The 26947-nt window shown below is 40.9% G+C and overlaps 1 protein-coding gene across 1 annotated transcript in view; it reads left to right on the top strand.

Annotated features, from left to right (window-relative positions):
- Nucleotides 1-1674: 1674 nt before the first annotated feature.
- PRTG (protogenin) overlaps nucleotides 1675-26947 on the top strand; it is a gene marked incomplete at its 5' end in the record, with an annotated part of 85299 nt that continues 60026 nt past the window's right edge. The window contains 2 exons of the mRNA XM_082005073.1: nucleotides 1675-1741; nucleotides 2672-2974. Coding sequence (XP_081861199.1) covers nucleotides 1675-1741; nucleotides 2672-2974 — 370 coding nt within the window. The remainder of the gene's footprint in view (nucleotides 1742-2671; nucleotides 2975-26947) is intronic.

The following is a 26947-nucleotide window of genomic DNA, read 5'->3' as shown; positions in this document are numbered from 1 at the left end:
GGGGATCCTGTTGCTGCATTTACTCCTCTTGGGACACCAAAGCGGTGCACATGCAGTTCTGCTCTTCAAAGTGACTGTGAAACTGCCTGGCTACCTTTTGGGTAACTGATTTGCATGTAAAGCAAATCTTCCCTAATTAGCATCCTGAAAACTTGTACTAAGGTCAGACCAAGCTGTGTTATTTTGCTTGTATATTTTTGACAAGTAAGGAAGGTGATATAAGTCAAAATATGTCTTATGTTTAGATAGCTCTGATTTTCTCCTGAAGGCTTTCAGAGACGGCACGGAGTGAGGCTGTAGCCATTCCTGGTGATGCTGCAGCAGAAGGGACCAAGTTTGGCTGCTGGCTCCCAGCTCTGTGAGCTTTGTGGTGCTGGCAGGAACAAAAAGCAGTAAAAACTTGCCTGTCACTGAAGTCAGCAGCTCTCACAATGAATGCAAACAGGGGGCAAATCTGCTGAGTAAGAAGATGCCTTCCTCCATAGTAACTTTAGAAACTAGAACTCTGAATGGACAAAAAAGAGCTTAGAATTCACGGGCTGCAACCATAGAGTAAAATTGCAGGTGAAGCTGAAAACTTAAATGACAGTGCCAGCCTTTGGTTTGATGGTATCTCTCATAACAAATCAGCCATAGAGGGGTGAAGCATGATTCTCAAGCCCTGCCTTTGCAGTTTAGGTTACGTTTTGGCAAACTACATTTTGGACTTGAGGAAAACGGGAACTTCTGGGTGCTGGCTGCTGGAGACAAGTGAAGGGTGGCTCATCTTCAGCAGCAGAGCACTGCCCCACACGGCTGCCTGGAAGTGGTTTTATCACTGCTGCATGAAAGGGTCAGGGAGAGCTATTGGCAAAATGGCATTCCATTTCTGATCAATTCCCCTCCTTGCATTCAAAAATTAGTTTGTGTGCCTGGGAAAGCCAGTTTCACAAGGTTGTGGGGCACATCCCTGCACTGGCCCCAAACAGGTCCAGGGTCTGGGGCTCGGCCTGAGCACCTCCACCAGTCGCATGTGGGCAGCTCTAGTTTTGGCACAGGCCTTGGGTAAAGCTGGGTCTGGCCAAGCGCATGTTCTGGCTGCTGCTGGCCCTGCCGGCGAGGAGAGGGCGGCACTATGCGGTGTCCAGGGGCACCCTGCGCCCTGGGGCAAGGCATGTCCGGCGGCTCCGGCCCGAGCGGCTCAGCCCCTGCCCGCGAAGTACCGGAGCCGCCAGAACTGGGCCGGCTCGGGGCTGCCGCGGTGGGCCCGCGGGGACCTGCCGTCGGGTCCCTGCCGTCGGGTCCCGGCGCTGTCTGGGAGACGCCGCGTCTCCGGGGTAGCACGGGTGCTCACCCCTCGACGGGCGGGGGTCGGACGTAGCTCCCCCGCCCCAGATGGCGCCGGAGCCCACCGCCCCTCGTGTGCGGGGCCGGCGGGTCCTGCCGCGCCCCCCCAGGGTATTGTCCGCCGCGGCCCCCCGCCCCGCCCCGTCCAGCGGCGTCCCTCCCTCCGCCCCCCGCCCGGCCCTGCCCCTCGCCCCTCTCCTCCCCAAAGGCCAATGGAGACGAGATGCGGAGAGTAGGGCCGGGACGGGCGCGCCGGGGCCGCTCCGTCCGTCCCCTGTCTCCTCCCCCCGCCCGCTGACCGGTCTCTCTCGCGGCGGCCGGCGAGGCATGCCAGCCGCCTCCCGCTAAATGGCGCCGCTCCGCCGCCGGGCGCTGCTGCGGGCGCTGCTGCGGGCGCTGCTGCTCCCGCTGCCAGGTGAGTCCGCCCGCCCCAAAGGCCCATTGTCCGCCCGCACCCTTGCCCCGCTCCGCCGCACGTGGTTTTATTTATCCGGCGTCGGCGGGACCGGCGGGAGTGGGAACCGGCCCCGCGCTTTGTTCACGCCGTGCCGCGGCGCGGAGGGGCTCCTGGGCGCCTCGCCCCGCCGCCAGGGGGCGCGAGCGGGCCGCGGGGCCTCGCTCCTGCGTGCGCGCGGCGGGTAACTGCCCACCAGCGCGTTAGGCGGTGAGCGACCGTTAATTAGCCACGCGCTCGCGCCTTCGCGAGCTGGGGCGGGGGGGGCAGGAGGGTCCCGCGAGCGGGCTCTGAGGGGCGCCTGGGGCCCTGAGGGGCGCCGGGCGATTCGCGGCCCTTCCGCTCGCTGGCGAGGGCGTTTCGCTAACGATTTCTTGTAAAATTAGCCTTTTATGACTCGCCCCGCTCCGGCTCCTTCGGCAGGCTTGTAAAATTAGCGAGCGGCTGGGGCGCCCCGGCTCCCTGGGCGGCGCTGCCTCGGCAGCAGTAACGGTCGCACCTGTGGGGCAGCTCCCGCCGCTGCGGAGCGGTTCCCCGCGCCTGCCGCCTGGGCCGGTCCCGTTCACCTCGACACGCAGCGCCTGCCGTGCTGAGCCGTGGTACGGGTACGCGGGTGTTTCAGGCTCTGGTTGTCTAGCTTCTTGACGCCACGCGTTTGAAAACCAGGAGGCAAACGCCTGGGTGTTTTACAGCCTGATGGCTTTACTCGAAGTCAGTACCACAGCTTTCCCAGAGTTTTCCGAGTTTGGAGGGCTCGGAGACCTCGGAGCCTGTAATAACGATAGTTTTACCTCGTGCTGTGAGTTCAACAAGATGACTCGTGGCTCACAAATGCCCTTGGTAACTTGCACGTCCATGCTTACAGGCAAAATCTTGTTTTCTCTCTCTTAGGAGTGTGGTGCTTTAGTGAACTGTTTTTTGTGAAAGAGCCTCAGGACGTTACTGTCTCAAGGAAGGATCCGGTGGTTTTAGACTGCCAGGCCCGTGGTGAAGCTCCTATAACTATTACGTGGCTGAAAAATGGAGGCAAAGTATCTGAAAATGAACGGATCTACACTTTATCCAATGGCTCGTTATATATCAGTGAGGTGGAAGGAAAGAAAGGAGAACTGTCTGATGAAGGATTTTACCAGTGCTTAGCTCTGAACAAATACGGGGCCATTCTCAGTCAAAAAAGCCACCTTACACTAGCAAGTAAGTTCCAACTCTTGTTTATTAACCTGATACTGAGTTTGTGACAGCAGTTTCCTGAACAGTGCACAACAAACTATCGTTTTGATTATGTACCTGAAAAGACAAATTACAAAAGAAGAGAGGAGGTCAATTCTGCAGAACCTTTGTTTCTTTTTAAATTTGTAAAGATGATGAGCAAAATTTGTGGTGGCCCCTTTCCGACTTCCTCATGTGGCGGGAGTGGTGCAGCCACCTATGAGACGTCTTGGGCAATGGTGCCTTGTGTGGATAGCTCATGTGGGTCACTGGTCTCCAGAGCAGCAGGTGATGCAGAGTCATGCTGGCAATAGGCTACAGAAGTCCTGGGTTTTGTTTCCCAAGTGCTGTTCAGGCAGCCTTACAAGGGTTATCTACAAATCTGAAAAGAAAATTATAATTTCTTGCGGAATAGGTTGATGTTGTGTTGTGCCATCTTGGGGCAGGGCAGAATGATTAATAGAGATGGCTGTCTTTGTGAGGGGAAAGAACGGAAAGGTTTTCTGGGCGACTGAGGGGGTTATATTAGCAAGCCCTTGCTTTTCTGACACGTGTTTTCAATCAAGCAGATGTGGGTGCTCTCCCTTTTGGGACTCGTTTGGAACTGACTGTAAGGGCCTGCTGCGTGGTTCCGCTAGAAAGTGGGGGTCATGTTTCTAGGGTGTCTAGCAGAACCAGTGACATCCCTACTGCTGGGTGAATGATGAAGGAAATAGCTGGGTATAAGTGCCTTTATGGCTTTAAGTCAGACCCCGAGTATGTGTTACCCTCAATTTTACTAGCATCTTTAAATGTATTGAGCAAGGGATGTGTTAGAAAGTGAATACCATGCCTTTTTCCATGCCAGTGCAGAGCATTACCAGTAGGCTGCTTCTACAGCACTATCTTTTTTTGTTTTCTGGAAGTATATGGAGTCATTTAAAAGAAAGTATAACACAGAGAGTACACAGTTTATGTAGTCTTCTCATGTTCCCTCTATAATAGGACTTAACTGATGAACTTAATCTAATAGGAAAAGGCTTCCTTTGACCTCTTCAACCCTGTTCTTAGTAGCAAGTTGCACACAACTGTGGTGCTGATACCTCAATGGAAACTTGGCATTAATTGTAAATTACAAGTTTTACCAAATTCAATGTGAAACTAGTTAATACAATCAGTACACTAGCTTACATTAAAAAATGTCTGAATGTTAACATTTGTTAGTTTTTTTTCTGTGTGCCTCTGAACTGATTATAAATACCCCAGCAAGGTGTGAAATATCTTGTTCAGTGACTGAGAGTGTTGCGCAGTTGAAAACCATCCTGGAAGCAGGTGGCTTCAAGTAAGGGATGAATTTTTCACATGCTGTAAGAGGCCGATCTGTGAACTCTCGATTTCAAAAACCTGGTTACTTGTTACTTTGTATGATGGCATCTTACATACAGGATTACTAGACCAAGCAGTTCTTGGATACTTTTGATAAAATGTTGAAAAATGAAGTACTAATATTGTTGACATTTAAATTCACATCATTAGGTTTCAGAGTGTGAGTACCATTAATAAATAGACTGAAGAAAACATTTCTTAAGAGGATAGGAATTTTATTGTTGTTCATAAATATAGAGCAAAGCAGTGGCTGATGGATTCTACGTGTAGGACTGGAAAATTCAGAGCCATTTTAAACCTGAGACATTGTAGGATGAGCTCTGTGCTCAGTATCAGAGAACTTCTGGAATAGTACAGAGTACTCTAGTAGTACAGCATAGTAATACACTTGTAGTATCTGGTTTTGTTCAGACAGTACTGAACTTTTAGAAATGTTTGTTTTTTACATGCATGTTCTTTCACTAGAAAGATGGTTTAATTGGTTTTTGTTTTTTTGACAAGGGAAGATTTTTGCCAAGATTTTTGAACCAATAGATTGCATGTGGAGTAAGACTCTGGTTTTGCAGCCTTTTTTTTTTTTTTTATTCCTTCTTTCTTTTTTCTTTACACCCCCTCCCCTTCTCTGTAAGACTGTGACAAAAGGTTTCTTTTTCTTCTTTGAATACTTGAAAGGTTTCCTATGGCTGTTAGAAAACTGGAAGAGATAGTGGATCCATAATGATCACAGTAGGTGTTGTTGACTTAGTGATTAAGTGGTTAACTAGAGGCCAAACATGAAGTTGTCCTATGTACCAGTCTCTTCATATTCCAGTGTGACTGGTTTCAGGATGTCATCTTTACTGTAAAGCTGTGAAATACGGCAGTAATGTCTATTGTTATATTTTGAAGCCCATAAAACACATGCAAAATCAGTTTTGTATCTCATTTTTACAGTGTTTCTGCCTGCTATCATGAGTTGATTGAACTTTGCAGATATTTTAAGTGAAATAAAGTCTTGGGGGGGATTTTGTATGCTTATAATTTTGTTTAGAAGCAGTTGTTGGTTGCTGTGAAGGCAAATTACCTTGTGGTCAGGGTACAGAACGAACTATACATATTAAACAGGTGGAGAATAGGCATTAAATGGGCATTCTTTCTTTGGTGGAAAAAAGCAAATGCTCTCTTCAGTCACTGGTAGCAGCAGGGTGCAAGGATGTTCTTTTACGTTGCCTAGTCAGAGCTTTTGCCAGTAAGCTTATCTTTTGCTTCAGAATTGTAATGTTTAGTGTTGCATTTGGAAATCAAAAACTTTTAATCTGTCCAAGAGTTTAAGGTTTGAACACACAAGGAGATCAGGTCTTGGTTTCTAAAGTTAGGAACTGGAAGCTGAAGGTTGCACTCTTGGCAAGAATTCCATTATTCATGTGCAAATTAAGAATTCACAGGGTTAAAAGGTTAGAAACTGGCCAGGATGAGGTTTACCCTTGTGATAAAGAGCAGATGACCCTCATTCATTGGCCAAAGCTTTCATGTAGCTCCTCTGCAAAGTTAGTGATTGCCATGAATTGTTCTTGAGGAATGCAGAAATTCAAATGTGAGCAGGCCTTTCCTTAAGTGTCACTATGGAGCCTTATCTCCCAAGCACATCAGAGTAGGTCTGCAGGGACAGGGTTCCTCCCCAGAGGCCCCAAGGCTTTGCTTTCCTGTTGTTCATCCATGCACAAAAGAATTTGACTAATTTAGGGCTTTTTTTCAGTGAGATCCCACTACTTTTTTGAAAGAAGCTGTGGGGCTGAGGTATTGCTTAGGTAAAAATAAATACTAGTTTCAGAACGTGCTAGTAGTTGCTTCCAGAGCAAGCTAATTGATGTGGAGGGGAGAGGAGGAGGTTCCTGTGTGGTTCTTTGTGAGGTAACATGAGGGGTAAAATGCTAATAGTGAAGAGTATGACTTACTCAAAATTCAACTTGCTACTGCTACTAAGAGAGGTCTCTCTTATTGGAATGTAAAAGGAATGTAGACTGTGGAGAGAGTCTAAGCACTTTTGGTACAACTTTGAATCAGCCAAAAATAAACAAGCTGAGATTTTTTTTATTCCTGCATTTTAAAATTATGACTATTTAACCACAGTTAACTAAGCTTCTGTCTAAAAATAAAGGTAGATTTTGAATAAGATAGTATTAAGAAAAAATGGAGAAGGTGGATCATGTTCTGAAGCTAGTAACATGGGCTTTGGGCAATGATTGGACAGGAGGCTCCTTATTTCCTTTTCACAAAAAGTAGACATTGAAGTCTTAAGATGGTTGGATGGGATATATACAGCTAAGTAGGAGCATTACTAGATAACCCTTTCTCCTTTTGTAACTTGGCTGAACTGATTTTCATATTTGTGAATTACAGGAAGTATAAGCCCAATTCTTCATGTACAGGTTTCTACATTTCACAAGAGTGAAAGGTTATGCAAGCAGAAGGTTTCTGGAAACGTGCTCCTGGAGGGAATCTGTGTGTGTGTGCAGCACTGCATTTTGTGGAACGCTGGGCCTTTTACACGTAGCAGGCTATACTTTGTGGAGAGTTTGTAATTTTGCTTACTTGTTGTGGCAGTGACGTGACTTCTGGTCCCACTGTCATGCCAATAATTTGCAATATCTGTGTTTTGATATCCTAATAATATCTTTTGCTCTGCTTTTAAATGTTTACACTTAAGAGTGCATCCAGCTGAGCCTTATTCTCTACTACAACAATCATATTTTCTTAGAAGTTCCAGCTGTTTGTTCTCACTTTTTCATTTTGCCCTTCCTTGTGTGGGCACAGCTGCATGTGTGGCTAACTGAACAGGGAACTGATCTGGCTTAAGATAATAGAATTAAAAGAAAGATGGTGTTTAACCCAAATGAATTCCCTGATGCTGTTTGTCGTGGAGCCACTTGCAGCTATTGCACTGGTGTAACTGAGAGGAATGATGTGAAGGTGGGAAGGCTTAGTGGGGACAGAGGAAGGCTACTGCAACTTAGACTATCACAAAAATAAATGCTCATCAAACTATGTGCATAGGCAAAAATTTTGCCTTTCTGCTACTCATTTTTTTTTAAATTAATTTTAGTATCTTGCCTTAAATTAACGGATTAATAGCTGTGGTCTAACAACATAGTTTTCTTTTTGTATGGAATCTGTAATTTTGGGTGTCTTCCAAATGCATCTAGAGCTCAAAGGTATCTTTAATTATTTTAAATAGTAATGGAGAGAGGAACAAATTCTGAGATGGAGGGGTGGGGTTAGGGGGCAGAAGTGCTTTTTGGCTGAGATGGAAGTGAAATGGCAAATGGCAGTTGTAGACAATGGCCTTTGTAGCAAAAGAGATAACAAAGTCTTAACGCTGTAGAACTGTTGTGGTTACAGAAAGTTTGAGGAAGCTCTTGTTTTAAGGTTTTTACAAGTGCTGCCTTATTGCTATTGCTTTGATTAGCTGATTTGAATATCCTGAGAGGACAATCTGTTTCGAAGCTGAGAGTGCACATGGCTGATCCTTAGTGTGTTTAAATTTCAGTATTAAGGCAGGAGGAGGATGTTTAATGTCTCAGTTGGCAATGTCAGTTGATAACAGTGAAGAGCAGTAAGATTTTTGTTCTTTAACTGAAGTACACTGAAGAAATAAGAAAATTGGGAAATATTTTCCTTCTTTACTCTTTTTCTTGTAGGATTTTCCTCTGGAACTCCCCCAGAAATCTTTTGACTTGTACCCCTACAATACCTTTATAGAAGAAATTGTCAACATCCTTTTAAGACATAACCACTAGTTACTTTTTGTTGGCACTAGGGCATTCCCCATTCTTTCAGCAATGACTGGTCTCTACTTGTAAGAGCTCTTCCACAGACTAAGGGATGGGCTTTTATATTGTTGCCTGGACAAAAAAAAAAAGTATAAAACTTTACTTAGTATACCTGAACAGTGTTTGTTTCCGCTACCACGTTACTAGAGAAGTGGACTTTTTATGGGTTTCCTCAACATTTCAGTTTCAAATTTGTGTCAAGCATAATGCCAAACTGAGGCATTTCATGCCCTTGCTTTTCTTCCCAGGTAGTAAGGCCAAAGCTGTTACGGTTTTTACTACTTTTTATCACTGTAACTTTATAATGTATAAAGTTTTTACCAGCTTCTGTTTTTAAAGGAATGCTCAGTCTTATTGGCAGTGTACTCTGTAGCTAATAAAACCTTCACCTACGTGAGAAATGTTGAAGGAAAACATGGTACCATGCTAGAAGTTGTTCAGAGCTCTGACTAGAGGCGCTCAGTTCTTACCTGGTGCAAGTTCTATGTGCGATATGTGCACTAAACTACTGAGATTTCTTTTCTACTTGCGAAGCAATGTATGTCAGCAAAGGATGCTGTTCTGTTCTTGCAGTGTGGTGCTCCCCCCCACTGTTCCCTTTCTTCCCCCTCCTCCTCTCTCTGCATTTCTTGGTGTAGAAATTGTTGAAAGGGCATTCGGTAAGGCCCCCTTTTGTCAGCCATCCCTGATTATCCTAAAGAAAAGGTTCTCACTCTCAGCAGTTGTTTGCTTAGAGACTTCTTGTCACGTCTTCACAATTTAACAGCTGTGGCTATTGATGATGTGCAGAACAATTTAAGACAATGACAAAAGAGAATCTTGGAGGAAGAATTTAAAAGTTACTAAGCATTTTCCTACAAAAATATGGCCATTTCCATTGTTGGACGAATTTGTGCTTAGTTTTTGTGTGTTTTCCTTGGGATTTTGTATTTTTCCACATCTTCTTTCCAAAATTGTGGACATAATCTTTCTTTTGTTTAGTTTTGCATTGTTTTTTTTTTTTTTTGTTTCATCAGTAGGTCCAGCTGTTAAGCTGGGATTGATTACTTCCAGTCTTTATAACTGGTAATCACCACCTAAGTGAAAAAGTAATCAACAATGTCAAGTCTCCACATTTTGTTGAGTAAGTGTGGGTTGTATGGTCAACATTAGTAACTAGAGTCAACCTCTATGTAGCTTTTAAGCAGTGTCCACATTTTAAAGTTGTTTGTCTCAGCAATTGAGTTAGAGGTGGGAAAAAAAAAAATCACACTAGATAATCTGTGTTGGGAGTTAGAAACCCATCTGCAGTCTTCCAAAACCTACCTCTATAGTGAAAACATTTCTTGTTTGTATGGATGAAATTGGTACTTTTTTAATATATGGAGATAAACGGCAGACATAGGAAGGACATGGTTGTGAAACCGCTGGAGTGTGGAGGGTTTGTGGCTTGCTTTATGAAATTATTGTAATCTCCTCTTCTGTGTTGTTTTTTCTGTATGTAAAAGTTTTGGAGGGAGATGACCTTCCCTAATATATTAGAGGAAAATGTAAATAAGCCGTACTAGACAGATTTTCTTTACTGCTTTTCCTTTGTTTCATAACTGTCAACAGTAATTCTGGTTAGTTTTTTTTTCAGTGAAATCGAATTTGATCTTAGGTGAGTGAAAGTTTTTTTGGTTTTAACAACATGAAAGCTCACAAATACAAAAAAAAAATGCTAAGTGGTATTTGGACAATACAGTTACCATCTTGAGGCCCAGTTCCAAAGTGCTTGTTTCTCAATTGCCCATCTCTGTTGGGCTTCTGGTAGGAGGTTTCTGGCACATTGGTGCATCCGCAGCTTTGGGGAATATGATCTAGGTGTCGTTCCCCCCCAGATGCACAGAGGTCTGTGGGCTCATGAAGTTCACTTAGATTCTTATAACCCCAAAATGACAGAATGTGCAATCTCTGTATTTTATGGGGTAAAGATTTCAGGGTTACCGAGTCTTTCTGTGCCACTGTTACACTAAACAGCTTTTGAAACTCCTGCTGTGGTCAGGATATTGCTTGAGTTTGGCTGATGGGAAAACTCTGTAAATTTTTCAGTAGTTAAGCTTGAGGAAGTTATGTTTGCTTCTAGCCTGAACACTTCATTGTAGCAACTGTGATAGTATTCTGCGAGTACCTTGACATTTACTTGGATGTCGGAGCAGGAGAATAGAACATGAGAAATTAAATACTGAAAATGAATGTGTTATAGAAGACATAGGAATGCTGACAACAAACTTTATATCCAAAGCTGTTATCAAAATTTAATCATTAATTTGAGGCAAAAGTTGCAATGTACTGACATAGTACTTCACCATCTCTAGAAGGGTTACTGGGGACTTAAGTACTGGGGAGGGAGAAAGTTAGCAGAGAGTGCAGTTATTTAATCGTCTGTAATCATGGTTCTTGGGTTTATACTTGTATAAACTGATTTCCCCTTCTGACTAAAGTAGTAAGAATACACACTTATTCCCATAAATTATTTAAAAATGATCTTATGAACTTGTTTCTGCATGTAGGCCAAGTTTTGAGGAAAGGAATGACTTCTGGAATATGAAATAAATAGGAATGCACTGATTGCAAAGTTCTAGCAAAATTGAGAACAGACAAGAACTTCTGTTAGAAAACAGGTAGAAACCCCATTAAGCAGAGTTTCCCCACAGTCATGGGCATGGAGACATACAGAACATGTGGTGCACTCTGCCCCAGATCCTTCTAGAAACTGTCCTTACTGTCTAGGATTGTTAATACAGGAAAAGAGCATGAGGGCACAAGGGTGCTATCCATATCCTACATCTCTTTGGTTGCAGGGGATTTGTTTGATGAAAATATCTCAGGTATCTTGAGAAATGAAAGTAGAAAGGAAATGCAACTTTAATGTTTGCACCTGGGATATTTCACTAAATTCAGGTATTAAACTAATGAATGTACAAGGAATTGTTTTTTTTAAAAAAAAAGCCAAAAAACTCTTGGAAAACTAAAAATCCAAGGAGCGGGGCTTATCTTTTACAAAAACATGCAAAAATGGTTAATAATCTGCAAGTGTGGAAGGCCTGCCTTTGGACACCTCAGTGGACACTAAACTATCCTCTCAATGGTCATTTTTAAGGGACATTGCTACATGAGAAAATACAGCTGACCCATCTGCTCAGTTCAGTTGGTATTAAAAAAAAAAAAATCTCTCAGCAGTGCCTTCCATAAACAATAATGCTCAGCACCTTTCCTCTCAAGACCTTAAAGTTACACTTTGACTTGTTTTACCAATTTTTTCAATGGTAGAATACTACTGAGCAAATTACATCTGCAGCCTTTAACTGTGTTTGAAAGTGGTGCCTGCCATAAGAGCCCTGGTAAAATCCTCCTGAACAACAAGGAGTAAGATTGTTGTTGTTTCTGAATCATGACAGAAATCTGTTGTGAAAAACATGAATCTAACTGCAGAGAGTCTTTGATCCTTTCCCATCTAGACAATCTTAGGAAGAAAGCTTCCTACATACTGGCTGATATAATGGGACTGCTGGTAGGATGGGGTTTGTCTCAAAACATTGCAATTCACTAAATCTGTATTAAGATGGGGAACATCTTTGCTTAAACATGGGTTTGGCAGATGTTGGAACGGGCAACGAATTCCATTCTGTGCAAGTTTACAGTTCTGTCCAAAATTGGCAGGCTTTTCTGTGATTCTGATTTAACTGAATCACAGCTTCAGATGGGACAAATACAGTATTTTAGAAAGGAGAAAAGAGTTTGTGTCTCTAGCTACAGGCTACACTAATTGATATATTGATGGCAAAACAGCAAAACTTACTATGTCCTAGTCCTCCAGCCTCAGAACATGTTCAAATTATGATACTGAATTTAATAATACCAACCATTTACCTTATCTTAGAAGTATGTGTAATGGAAATTTGCTCTTTAGCTCTGAGGTGCAGTAGTTCCATTTGAAGCGATTTGCATATTGAGAGACAATTTTGAAAGAAATAATCACAAGATTGACTAGGGTTAAGCAGTACGTAAAAGTTATTACAAGCATTAGACATGTCATCTGGTGTTCTTTTAATACATAGCTAGGGGGCAGTTAAGCTAAGTCTTTACAGCTTGTGATGTATCTCTTGTGTATAGTGATGCATGAATGTTGGAAACTGGCAGGGGTTCTGTGAACAGAAGCAACTCTCTATCTTCCAGTTTGATTTTTAGCATCTGCTGGTAATAATCCTCTTCACATTGGTTTATTACATTGTTTGTTCTCATTTCATAGATCAGAATTTCTCATGCAAAACTCACATGTCTTAATGGTATCACTGGCAAATTGATAGAATTATAAAATTAGAAAAAATGTTGGATTTTTAACTGATCAGTGTAATTTTACCACATATGTACTAGTTAATCTTTGGACATCCTAATAGATACGCATGGCTTACTTTTAAAATCTTTCATTACACCAAAGATCTTTCTGAATCTTCCAGTCAAGAGGGTTTTGAGTCTTAATTTTTTTTTTTTTTTTTTGGCTCTCCTTTGAGCCGTGTCAGATTAAAGACAAAACAAGATAAAATAGGATTAGGAGAGTAATTTACTCTTCTGTATCTCCTAACCTTTGCAACATGAGTTTCTCATGTGAAGTAGCAATGATCAACCTTCTCTTGTCCCACTAAAATCATAAAAGTTATCTATCAGCCTGTTTATGAAGTGGGATTGTCCGTTCTTGTAAGCTGTATTGTGAGACACTTGCTTCCTATATACCTTAAAATGGAGAGGAAAAAGTATCAAATAGAAAAACCTTTAATTTATTTACTGATCTGTTCTAATATTCAAAACTTTCTTATCATTTGTGTCCTGTCCCATGTTCCCAGTCTTTTTTTTTTTTTCTCATGTCAGGTGCAGGCTGCTTTTGCTGCATGTAGTCAGGGTTTTTTTTTTTCCCCCCTTTTTCTCTTTATAAGTTGGAACATATATGCTATATCATTGTTTTGGATTTGCAAAACTGCTTCTGGTGACCCCCTCTTTCTTATTGCTGTCTGATGACTGGAAGGAGGTACTGTTTTCCAGTGGAGCTTATTTGCACAGCTGTGGTAGAGGGAAGTGTCATAAGATACTTTGAGGCCAGTTTTGACCCCAAATTTAGATGAGATAAAAATGATTTGACAGAAGTGTAATATCTTGTCTCAAATGGTCTGGCTGTCACTTCAAAATCAGATAGTAATTATGATTAAGAACAAGCTGTTTTGATAGCCATTACAACGTATCATAAAAACAGTTCAGTGTTACACAGTATTGTTTTTTGTTTTACAACTTGTTACAACTGGAAGTTATCAAATAAGCCATTATCTTTCCAAATAAACTTTAAAACTAATCTTAAGGTCTTTGAACATGCAGAAGAGTTTTAAATAATTATTTTGCTTACTCCTGCTTGTACAATCTTCAACATATTTTTTAGATAACTTAATTTAGGTAATTGTTTAGGTCACTTATCAGCAAATTAACTAGTGTGAATTGTTAAATTACCATTTCACTGTCCACATCAAGATCCCTTCTACATGTGCCTCAGGCAGAGCTGTGCATTATGTATGTTCTTTGTAACGAGAATTCATTGACTTTATGAAGCCATTGACAGACATTTATCATTTTGTTCATTAAACTTGTCTGTGACATCCGGCAAATTGATGTTAACTGGAAATATTCTCTGGGAGTTCTGGCATGACTCTTTCATTTTGCCTGAGGAGAGAGAAACGTTGTACATAGTGTGTCCCAAATTAAGAGGCTGAAACTTCCTTCCCGCACTCCCTCCCAAAAAGCATAAGTGAGCATATGACCAGCTCTTTTTTTCATCTTGCTTTTAGTGCTTATTTATGCACTGTGGCCCACAGTTTGCAAGCAGATTTATCATAGATCTTCAATAGAGGTTGAAAGTGGATACTGCTTTTATTAGTTCAGCCAGTCTGTGCCAGGAAGGCAGCTCAATTTTATCACAAGACCAAACTATTGTAAAAATGGTCATAATACAAATCCACAGTGCTGTGTGCACAGTGGTTCATGGAACAGATACCTGTGGGTTTGTATTCAGGTTCATTAGCCTATGCTCTTAAAATTATTATTTCATTTAGTTAAGAAGTGGAGACATAATTGGGTATGGGGATTTTTTTTGTTTTGTTTTTTGTTTCTCATTAGTGGAATTTTTTTTATTCCAGTTAGTATTTTTTTTTTCCTTTTAAGGGAACTTTATTTCTAGCAATAATTATGTTTTCTAGTGTTTGAAATTCTTGGATATACTAAACTCTAGAAGAGGTAAGCATTGATACCATGTACAAGAAATTAACTATGGAATTCTTGGTAGCTTTGATAGGAGTTTTGTGGCATTCCCAGCACTTGTTTGTAGTATTTTTTAGTACTTGTTTTTAATGGTCATCGTCTTTGTCTAATGTAGCTTATTGCTCATTCTCACCAAACCAAATGCGTTGTTGGAAGCCTTTATAATATACGCTGTACAGCAGTGCTTCGTTTGGTCTTTCAAAATTACTATGTTTGGAATGATGAACAATATGTCATTTGTTCTGCTCTTGAGCACCCAGTGTGGGAAAAAAATATGCACTTTTAACACCTGCCTGTGTGTGATTCCTGTGGATAGCTGTCTCTAATAAAGGTAGAGGTTGTTAATAGGGTATCTGCCCACCTGCTAGTGTTCCTGTTGTGTTATCTGAATCTAACTGTATCAGGGATCTCTCAAACAGGAATGAATGTACTAACAAATTGTGGCATAACTAAGATATTTATTAATGGGTCAAAGATAATGTTCAGGTTGTAAAACCTTCCAAAAATTGAATATCCAAAAATCCATTACATAAAATTTTTGTCTTTTGAGAGAGAGAGTAGAGCAGTTGGCTCTTTAAAATATGTTGTCTCACTACGTAGTAGTTCACTGGATTAAATGAATTTATTGATTTTTGCTTCTTTACTGACACACATTTATGAGCAGTTTCTTTGGCACCATGGCCACATGTCAAAGGTCATAACTTTCCTTCACTGTGGAAGAATAAAAGCTTTCAGATGGTGAATCCCTGAAATCCACCCAGTGCTTTATTCCCCGCTCAATATAATTACTGTTTTTGCATGGCTTTATTTAAGATATATAAACAATAATAAAAAATATGCACACTAAAAAACCCCCCTATACTGTCTCTCATAAAATAACTGCAGGAAACTATTTCTCCACATAAAAGGTGACATACCTAATCTGCTAATAGGTATCTTTATGAGATACTTGGGACTATATTAGGCTCTTTTATGGTCTGAGATTTCATTGAAAATGGTCAATTTTAAGAATATAATAAACATTTCTCATGAAGAATTTTATTACACTTCAGTTTAGAAACAGTATTTCTTTCCTTTTAGAGCTGTGTCAAAGGCACATTACACTCTGTGCACCAGAGGTGATACTGGAAGTAGATCCTACTGAGAGAATGAAGCACATTCAAAATCTGGGCTTTGTGTTCAGGTGAATGTTGATAATGTTGACATTTTCTTCACTGCCCTTCATTAGCAGTAGCCTGTGGGATTTTTGGTGTGTACTAGATATGAAAGTCCACTGATGATGTAAACATTAAAAAAAAAAACTGCGATGGAATATAAAGACATTTAATCAGTCCACTAGTTTGCAAAAAGAGATCAAAAAATCATGCTTTAAACATAAAGTGGCTGATGCTAGTTCTAAAATTTTGGAAATGTAGAATAGGATGCAATTAATGCCATATCCCTGGTGCTTATCTGATTGATAACCTTTCTGAAAAATACTTTTTTTTAGCTAGGTAGTTATCTTACTAATGCGGTTAGCTGTGATTATTTGAACTGGCTTTCTGTGTTATCTGACAAGTACTGGAGCTGGCTGGAGGTAAGTAGGCAAGAGTAGTGGGAATTTGGGACTATCTGGGAAGAGTTTGTCTTCACTTTTTAGCAGTTACTAACTGTTAGATTAGCACTGACCATCTCAGGAAACAGTGGTGTGAAGGTAACTTCACTCAGGTGTTATTTTGATTTAAAAATCATCAAAATGTTTGTGCTATAGATAAGGTGAAATAGGTTTGATTTTTTTTTTTTAATTATTATTTTTTTTTTTTTAGCAGGGCCTGGCTATAGTCCTAACAGGACTGTTTCTGAAGGAACAGCAAAGCCTAGAGTTGTATTGATGGGGAAAAAACCCTCATGATTTTCTAAGACGACATAAAAAGCCTTCCCATCACCCACCCCAAGAAAGAGAATTGTCTGCCAAACTTTTTTTTTACATAGTAGGGATTAAGCCTGTTGATGTTTTTAATCATGATTCTTGCAAAAAATACTACTGGTAGACTTTCCTTCTGCTCTGTTGTTTTGTGCAAATGATGATCTTATCAGGGGCTTGTGGCACTCTACTGTTACTTTTACCAAATGTTTATATTGCAGGACTGTAGTTGCTAAACTTGGGACATGTTAACCTTTTGGATAGAAATTTGTCATGTCAGTATCCACCTCTTTGCTTTTAATTTATTTTTTTTTAATACAGTATACTTCTGCAGGACTGTTTATCCTGTTCCCTAGGACAAATCTAAGATGACATTGCTTTATTTGTATTTTTGTTTTTCACTAGGGTAGCATGGAAACGTCTGCTTAGGGAACAGAGACATGGGATTTGTTGGGGAAATGGTCCTTGTATCTGGAAGTAGCTTTTGCTGTTGCTATGAATATATTTGCAAATTTGCTTGTCCTGTAAGTTTTGAGGAAAAATCTCAATTTTTTTTTTTTGTACCCATTCAGCACAGACTTGCTCAGTTTGACTAGCTAGAGACACAGTAGGTGCTGTTTGTGCTGACCATGTTGCTTGTGAACAGTGAGCTGGGCTTTCCTTCTAAGCAGTCCTAGACAGCTGTGGACTTGCCTTTTTTTCCTGCTCTGAATTAATGAGGAGCTGAAGTGTGATCTAACACTGCCTGGAGAAACCAGCTGGCATCGAAAGCTCAAGTAAGTGAAAACAAAGGTCTAATTACCTGGAGAGGAAGTTTGGGAGGGGAAGTGAGTGAGGTGGAGGTGTGAGTGGTCTCATGTGTCTAGAGGTCAGGAAGGGGAAGAGAAATGCGTTGGTGGGAAGTGGCTAATCCTAAGGAAAAGCTTGTGGAGTGAGGCCTGGGGTTGGCTCTGTTTAGGGATTGCCATGAGTACAAGTGGGAGTGGGAGAGGACCAAGGGGCTGGCAAAGACTGACTGAAGAGAGTGTGCGCATTGGAGCAGCTGATCTTTTGGGACATGGAATGTGGACCTGGGAGTCCTTGGAAACTCCACAAAGACAAAGAATAACTTCCCAGTCAGGGGAGCTTTGGAGGATTTAAATTGCCTCACTGCTTCAGCCAGTAGCTTCTACAATATGTGACACAAGTCATGTGAAGTCTGTGATACGTGTTTCTTATGGTTTTGGTGTTTGATGTGAGGTTCTGAGGTTTGATCAGTTGGAGCTGTAGCAAGTCAGGGGAGCTGTGGTTGCAACACATGGAGTGCTGTGAAGGATCAGTGTCTTATTTTGGACACCTAAATTTAGTTAATGTTTTGGGACACCATCCAGCTGTTTGTCCATATCCAACAGTAAAATTAAAGTAACAACAGAAAGTCATCTTGTGGTGTGAGAGTAGATGCATTAACATTTGTGAAGAACTGTAGTGCAGAGCCCTGCAGAAAAGGCCATAGGGAAGTTAGTAACACTGTCTTTGAGGCAGTGCTTAATAGAGTGTAATAAATAAGGAACGAGGCCACACACTGAACAGAGAAAAAAAAATATTGAATAGATGCTCATTATGTGAGCACCATTCTTTTAGTGTTGTGAATAGTGGGGGAAGTGTGATTGTGCAGTTGGATTGTTTCTTAAAGCATGTATATAAACAGAGCAAATCAGTTACACAAGCAGCTTCATTTCTTTAGTTTCCTAACTTCGGAGCATTTGGGTTTGGAAATTTTCATTTCCTTTGTGTGTATACGCACATGTAAGAGGCAGATATACTGAATGCGGTATTAGTGGGGAAGTTTAGGAGTTAGCTTCATTTATTTAATGATGTATGTAATGCAGCAAAAAGTGAAATAAATATGCTTGAAAGTATCAGAGTTTTATATAGGAAGGGTGTCAGGAAAAAAAGACTAGAGGGGGGGCACTGTGACAACTGCTGAGACAAGTCAAATAAGTTTATCAGAACTTTTTGATTCAACCAAAACATGGGCTGGTGTCGAAGCATGTAATTAGCAATAGCTTTAACTTGATAATAATAATCTTCAGATTATTTTTTTTTAATATATATATATACATATAAAGGCTTACTGACAAATGAAGATACTGTAGAGGTCTGCAGCAACTTTTATAAACCTGTTGGTTTATCAGAGCATAATCTGACTTAGGAAACCATTTTATCACAGTACTATCAAAATCCACATTTAATTTATACTTTTGACTACAGTTTAAGTTTGTGTGTGGACAGGGCTTAGGTGAGTGCTCACCTGTACACTTTCTGGTGTTTGTCAGTGCAACATTTCCTCTCAGTCAGGTCACAGAGAGAGTACGTTGGGTTCACTGCTGGTGTATTGGAGAAGAGCTTTTTTTGTGGTGCATGTTATTAGGTGGGTGCCAGGGAGGACTGTGGGCTCCAGAGCTGTGGAGGACTTAGCACTTATGGGTCTCACCTCCTCCGTCATCTGGTCTGTCTTTTTTTTCTCAAGTATTTACTCCAGCACATAGTGTAGAGTACCACCTACTTGTTAGGCTACCAGTCTTACCTTGACCCATAGGGCAGCTTTCTGGAAATACAGCCCAAGAGTCATGACTAGAAAAAACCCTTGATACTCTTTTTTTTGTTCTTTCTCCTGACACGTTTATGTAAAGAATCTCAAAGGCAGTGAAGTATTCAATAATTCGCACCTTCAGTGCAAGGTACATGCCTGGATCCCATTGGGAATCTGGCCCTTTGTGTGCTAGGACCTTCTTTCTCTGAGGGTGTTTTTCACATGCATGTTCAGAAGCTGGAATTATGAGGAAATGTAAAGCATTATTTGTACTTACTTTAATTGTTCCTTTGCTCACCGTTTAGTTGTTGCCATGTTCACCATTGTCTTATGTTTACCTAAATAGTGGTTGCCTGGCTTTTCACAAACTTGTGAAGACGAAAGATGGTGACCACCTGAAACAATAATATCTGCGGTAGAATAGCCTGAGAACTTTAAATAACCAAAGGGGACCGTTTCCAAGGCAGCTAAGTGACCTTTGGATCCCAGGAGCGGGCTATTCATAGAGGCGAAGCCTTTGTCCTGCTTTGACCAGTGGTCAGTGAACTCTGGCAGGCCCCTCGGCTCACCATCTTGGCCCTAGACTAGCAGCTGGTGATTGATTCATTTAACTGTCCAGATTCACATTCTTCTGTCAAGGACTTGTCAAGGAAGAAAAAGGTTCTATGGAGCGCTATTCATTTTACTAAAAGGAAAGGGATGCATTATATGATTGAGTGGATTACTTTTGGGTCAGAAGAGTTCCAGCACTGCTCTGTTTTAATTCGGCCTTCAATCAAAGAGAGATTTAGTTTATCAGCACAGTGTGGTGCTCATGGAGAGGGACAGATCGTTTCAATTCCATCAGTGCAATAGGGCTGTTTTGTTTTGTGGGTTTTTTTGTTGTGTCACCCCCTCTCCTTTCTGTGATTTGTGCCCCTCCCAATTCTTTTTGCCAACAAATCCATAGATTTTTTGCGATTAGTTGATATGACAGAGGTTTAAGAATATTAATTTCTATTAATTTTGCTCTTAGTTTTAATGTGTATGATATATGAATATAAATGCTCCTGTTAGCTCTCGTATATGGTGTTAAGCAATCCAGAAGAGCCTAGAGTACATAAAAGATTAGTGTGTTACCTCTATTTTAGATGTGGAGAAAACTGAAAAGAGAATAAATTCTACAGGATCAAACTAATAACTTACTTTCTTACAGGCCACACAGGCAGCTGTAAAGCTGAGGGTAGGACCTAGTATTTTCAATTCAGTCCCTGTTTTCACTGGATGAACAAGTTTGTTGTACAAACCCAGCATTTTCCAAATGCACAAGAGGCTATCTGTCCATTTGTCTGCTGTTTTTGAATCCCCTTTTTTAAAACAAGAGGGAGGTGTTTCCATGCTTTATGAAACGTGAATCATATTTTCAATTTTATAATTAATGCATCCAAAAAACAACTTTGAGTTGCACTAGGGAGGTGTTTCCCCTTCATCATGTTGCCAGGTTCTTCTGTCCATCTTCCCTTCAGCTGGGCTGTGTTCCCTTAGCTTTAGAATTTTTTTGATCATCCTCTTCATGAAGTACTGAAGAAGGAATATTGGTGCTTAGCTCCTTCCACTGGAAATAACAGGCATTAAAGAGCAGATCCCGCCAGTTAACCTTCTGCCTCCGTTTGAATGAACATGATGGGCTGCAGCAGATGAAATATGACCTTGAAGTTTCTTTACTCCACTCTCATAAGCTATGTATTGTTTTGATTTGGCTTATTGAACACATTATGAGGGATTTCTGATTGGCTTCAGGCCAAGGTGTTACACTTCTGCTGATGGAGGTATAAGTGCATAATTTAGAAGAAAATACAGTGAGACTTGGTCTGTAGTATTCTCTTCTCTCCCTCTTTTTGAGGGGAAAAGGGAGAATTTTGTATTTGTTGAGATGAGTGGCTTACGTATCTTAAGAGCACAAGAGAGGAAGGAAGTTTGAGATAATCTAACCTTACTTAACTCTTTTCTGGTACACACCTCTACGTATGTGTCAGAAATCTGGGATAAGTACATCACCTGTTGAATAGGCCACCTTCTTTCGTGGAGGCCTGATGGTATTCTTTTCATGTCTGCCGTTGTATTTCCCAGCGATCCCCTTTCTCAGAGCTTGCTTTTTTCAGGCTGGAGTGTGATGTCTGAAATGGGGGAACCAGCTTCTCTGTGCTCCAGATAACACTTCCCTTGGTGCCTTCCTGATGGCTTTGATTCATGGCCTTGAGTTGGAGATATTTAATGAGCTGTTCAAAGTCATGGAAAAGGAAAATGGGTTGTCATTACCTATTAGAGAATATAAGTAATCTAATAACCAGAGGTATTACCTACTTAGTAAAACATGGCTATTTGCTTGCACTATGACTGGGCAAACTGGAAATCCAACTATTGCCTCTCATCCAAGCAGTCAACAGCCATAGAAAAGTTACTTCCTCTAAAGACAAAATTGTTTGTTTCTTCAGTTTGCCTTTGATATGAGGGGTTTTATCGTGCACTGAGAACAAACTTGCGGGATATTTTCCAGGCATGTAAGAGAGTGAGAGAAATACACTTGGGGAAAAATGTAGGGATTTCTATGACATTGAAGGCAATATGATTTTTATCTAGAAGCCACACTTGTGATTTGTTTTATGTGAAGATTGAAAGAGTTGTAAACTCCTTCCTTTCTCCTACCTCCAGGAATTTTCAGATAACTATCTGATTAGAGTATTAAAGCCACTTCGATAAATAAGCAGTACTGACAATGCCTTTTGTTACTTGGTTTTTTGTGTGTGAAGTTTGTTTCTGTTTTTATCCCTGCTGCTTTCAAACTTTTAAGACATTCAAAATTTTGCTGTCAGTTACTACCATCTGTAGAAGGAGTTACTGGGGAGAGATCTCTGGGCTGTGTAATGCAGTAGGGGGACATTTGGTGATGGGGAAATGAGCTGCAGGCGTTTGGCCCTTCAGAGTGGAGGCATCTCTTCTTTCCTTTCCCCCTGGGAATGCCGCATTGTTGACATGTGGGGAGGGGGCTGAAGGGCTTGAATTCCCAGGGCCTCTCTGCAGTATTTTACAGTGAAATTGTGTCTTTCATCCTAGGATGCCGATTCTGAAACACTGTAAGCAAAAAATGGAGAGTGCTTATATCTCTCAGGGATAACGTTTCTGACAGTCTGAAGACTTATAGCACCACTGTATCAGCTTACGCTCATTCGTATGTGGATGGTGTTGGTTTGCCACTGTATGAAATGAAGCCTCTTCCTCTGCCTCCCCCCACATGTGAGGGAAGGCGTAGTGGTGGGCAACGCAGCAGAGGAATGTGTGGGGCCCCGCTCCTGTCCTGGGATGTGCTCTGTGGTGCTTCTTCTGATTAATTAGCTGGGCAGGCTGAGGGGAAGAGCAGCTATTGCATTCTACTTAGGGTCTTGCTTTATTTTAGCCAGGAATAGGATTTATTTATTTTTAAAAGTACATCACTTATAAATAGAGGTCTTGCCCTTCTGCTTGCATCCGCAGTGAAATTCATTGATCAGGATGGGGCAGCCTTAGTGCTTACAGTTCTGGAGGCTCTTGCTGCACAGTGCTGAAATTGCCTTTTCTGTGTTGTACTGAGCAATTATTACATTTTTGTTCTTTTTCAGGTTGTTCTTTGAGGAACCTTAGAATCACAGCAGTCAATCTTTAATTTTCTATTTCTGTTTTTCTTTGTGGAGTGGTTTTGTTTTTTTGTGTTTTTTTGGATGCCAAATTAGGATAGTTGTAAAGGGATAGGTCTTCTGTTGCACAATCCTGTTTGTGTTCTGATCCTTCTCTTCATGTTGTAAAGTGCAAAACCGTGCTGGATGTTGGGCTATTAAGCAGAACTAATTCTTTGCAGAATGGCAACAGCTCCAAAGAAAGGCATCTGTAGGATTAAGCATAGATACTAGAAGGCAATCACTTGGCAAACTGCTGAAGGAAAGCAGTCCTTGCAAGGCACAAAGTGGTGTGTTCTTTCTCCTGAATGCATGCAGCCACACAAGTAGAACAGCTTTGAAGCTGGTTAATGTGGCTTACTGTGTGCCTTTTCTGTACTATTTCCTACATTTCTTGTCTGCAGAAGAGCAGAGGGGAATTCCTTGATAAGTGCATTAGCATTTATTGTGCACTTCTGTGGCCACACACTATTGCCTGGATGATAGATAGACTGAGAAGGGAAAACCCCAGCTGGGATGTCCTCAAAAGTGAAAAGATCAAATCTCTCATGCTTGTTTACATGATGCAGTAGGGTGTGTCACGCCATCAATAAACTGTTGAATATATAGAACCACATATTTCCAAGCCTCAATCCTTTATTTCCTTTAAAACTGTGCTAGGGATAACTCCTGAGGGGATATGTATGCCTGGTTTCATTGGGAATGGTGGTAGTGGTATATTTTTGGCCACCTATTAAATGATTGAGGGGTAGTAAGGCAATATGTGTGGTTATGTGAGTAGCTTACATACAGCTGCAAGAGGTGGAAAGTGTCATTGTTGCAATATCATTAGCTGCTTTGGCCAAGGTAAAACAGAAAGACTTGAGTGTATTGTTCTGTACTTTCTTCCTTCACAGATTAGGAATTTTGATGCATGGCCCTGCATTGCAGTTCTCCTGGAGAGTCATCTCAGTGTGGCTCTAAGAGCACCTGACGGGCCAGAGAACGAACAGTAAAATGAGGCCCTCATGGGCTGGTAGTATCTCAGTTAGGATCCTCCTGTTATTTTGTCTAGCACATTGGTGCTGCCTAGGATCCCATTTATTGTCACAGTTATGTTAATATGTCATGAATAACAAGCTTTGTGGCTCTTCCAGTGGACTGAAGGAGTGAGGAGGAAACAGTACAGTCTAATAGTCATCTTGTCAAATTGTACTTTTCTGCTCCTGCATGCATGTTTCTGCATTTAAGAGAACTTCTTGAAGGGTGATTATCCACTTCTGAGGAACCAATTTTCTTTAACTGTTTTGATGTTTTTTCTTTACAGCAGACATGCTAATTATGAACTCTTTTCGTTGCTGAGGTTAATGCTTTCCAAAATTTATGGTGAACATATGCTGCCTATGTAGCAAAAGAAAAGAGTATGTTTCATAAAGTACAGTATATTCTGAGATGAAATGATTGCTTTTATCCTTGAAAAAATGGACCAGTATCATAGAGATTCCTGGTATATTGTGATGCTTATTGTAATACTTCTGAGTTCACAGTTTTACCAAAGAAGGAAAGCTTAGACAGCCAGCCACATGTTTAAATGTTGATAATCTGGTGTGCCATTTGATGTGTCCTGTGACTGGAAAATAAACATTTACAGGACTGAAAGCTTCTGAGGCAATCGTTAAATGGCAGTGGTAGGGCTTGCTGCTACCTGCAGTGATGTCCTTCAGGGTGTGTAGGAAGGGACTGCATTTCCGAAACTGCCTCACCAAAGGGAAGCTGTTCCAGAGCCACATGCCTCATTTGTTCTCTTTTTCTCTGGAGCAGCCAAAGGTGATACTCTGTCCCCAGACTTTGCACTGCTAAAGAGCTCTTGCAAGAGGGGAAGAAGGTTTTGATTTGTTTTTAACGGAAACAAAAACATTGGGAAAAGTCAGGATGTACAAGGAAAACACTGTTCTCAGTTCTTCCTGGGGACACACACATGGAATTTTTCCTTGTGATGTTTCTTCTCCTTTCCTGTCAGCTGTCTTCAACATGCATCCATTTGAGTCCTCCTCTTCTTTTGACTTCCGGCAATGGAATATATCAGAAACTTGCTCACAATAGTTTCCATTCTGTATGTGGAGAAGACAATATACTTTCCTACTTTCTGAGGGGACTGTAAGAAAGAAGGAATAAGAGGATACTGTAGGAAGGAAAGAATAAATTAAATTTCCCTAAAAACCTAGTCCAGAATAGCCTAATTGACTTCCAAGTTTTCAAGAAGAGAAAATACTACATATGAAACTTCAGACTGATCTTAACTTTGAGAAGCTGGTGGTGAAAACTGTGTGTGGCCGGAAACACTATTACAGAATCTAGTCCCAACCCAAATGGTGGAAAGCTTAGTGATCTTCAGTAGACATATTCAGACTCTGTTATTCCTGTACATGGATTTTTAAAGTGATCATTTGTCAGCCACTGAATTAGGAGCTTTAAAGAAAGGAGCAGGGGGACCTGAAAGTGTTAGAGGAAACAAATGAGATTGCAGCTGACATCTCCAAGGGAACTTTTGTTCAAGGGTGCTCAGGCTGTTGACCTCTTTACTTCTCCATTTCATTGCCTTTAGATTATAGCATTCTTCAGTACCAGAAGAGTAGTGGCTGGTTTGCGACTGAGCAAATGCTACCTTTTTTTTTTCTTTTTTTTTGGTGGGGGAGGCAATCATGGACACTGCTGTGCCAAGATTTTAATGCACAAAGAAACAATTTTTCATTGTACTTTAAAAGTGTGGTTTTATATATGAAGCTAATGATTTATTTCCTTTTCTCCCTTCTTATCAGAGATTGGAGACTAATTCCTAGTGATCTGCATCTTAAGTTTGGAAATCATTGTCTAAAAATTGTATTTCTTAGCTATCTGTCTGTAGGTAGGCAAGAATATGAGAGATGAAAGGAAAAATTAAGACATACTGTTGTTTCTTCCTTTTTCCATTCCTTTCTCTATTTCCTCTCTCTGTTTAGTTTTAGTGGCGGAAATAAGTATGTGGTAGGCTAGAAGAAAATGTTTTTGCAATAAAGTGACCATAAGTTTTAGCAGGGCAGACCATTTCCCAGATATAATTGACTGGCAGTTTGTTGAAGGTGAAACTGCAGAAAGCTCTGTAAAGGAGCTCACCCTTTAGCTTAGCAGTCAGGGCCCTGGAGAAGATTTGTCCAGAGCGGAGGTAATGAACTGAGAATAGTAGAAAGGGCAGATGGCCCAAATCCTCACTCATTACCTCATCTGGGGTCTCCTTGGTATTTATTGGTGAACACTTTCTGTAATAACCCCTATGTGCAAGCAGATTCTTGTCCCTCCAAAACTCAAAATGTGATTGTGAGAGGATCTCGCAGACTAATGCCTCAGAAAGATTTGCTCCTCGCCTACAACCTGCCAATAGTATCCTGTGAACTGAAACATGAGGAGCACATGGTGTGAAGGATCAGTTTTGTCTGTAGGGAATGTCAAATTTCATGGCCAAACCTGGCTCATTCTGTGTGCTTAGATGTCTTTCACACTGTAGAGATGGTGTTTCTAATCATGTTAGTTTTTTGCAGTATTTGGACCTTTTTTAAAAAAATGTGGGTTTTATTGTTTAGGTTTGTGTTTTCAGTTGAACTGGCATATTTTGCACTCATTTAAAAAAAAAAAAAAATCTTTGTAAAGATCAGTAAAACAAAGCAGCAGAACTTCCAGTCTTCCTTCTTCCCTCCTTCTGATCCTGATAAAGCAATATATGCCAGAGTTTTGGAGTAATACACACATCATCTAGAGAATTGCAGAGGCACAGTATTTTCTCAATGAAGGGTCTCTTGTCTCTGTAAGGTAAGGCCCTTACTCAAAGCCTATTGAAATCAAGGATAAGACTTCTACTGGTGTCAACAGGTTGGAAAAAATGAAGAAATATTTGTCAGCAGTCTTAGACATCTGTCTCTCAGACTCTCTGGATTTGTGAACATAAAGTGCATGGATGCTAATAACCTATGCCAGTAGCTCCCAAAATGTCATACAATTTTTATAAAATCTATTCTTTGTCTTAGGAAAAAAAAATGGTAGGAACGGAAGAAGAACCCAAGTTGTAGTGCTAACCTAGTGGCTCCTAAAAATGCAGCTCTGTAATTTCCCCCTCTGCAGGGTTTTCCAAAGCATCAGAATAATAATGATCACTGTAGAATATGACTGTATTCTGTACAAGCTGTAATTCCACCTTCTTTAAAATGTTAAAATGCCTGCTAGGAGATTCCAAATGGCAAATGGATAAGAAAAATCTTTGGGATAGACAAATTAATAGGTGTCCCATATCAG

Source organism: Phaethon aethereus (genome assembly GCF_964289735.1).
Source record: "Phaethon aethereus genome assembly, chromosome: 12".
NCBI lineage: Eukaryota > Metazoa > Chordata > Aves > Phaethontiformes > Phaethontidae > Phaethon > Phaethon aethereus.
Note: the sequence above shows the minus strand (reverse complement) of the source record. Positions and strands in the feature narration are given on the sequence as shown.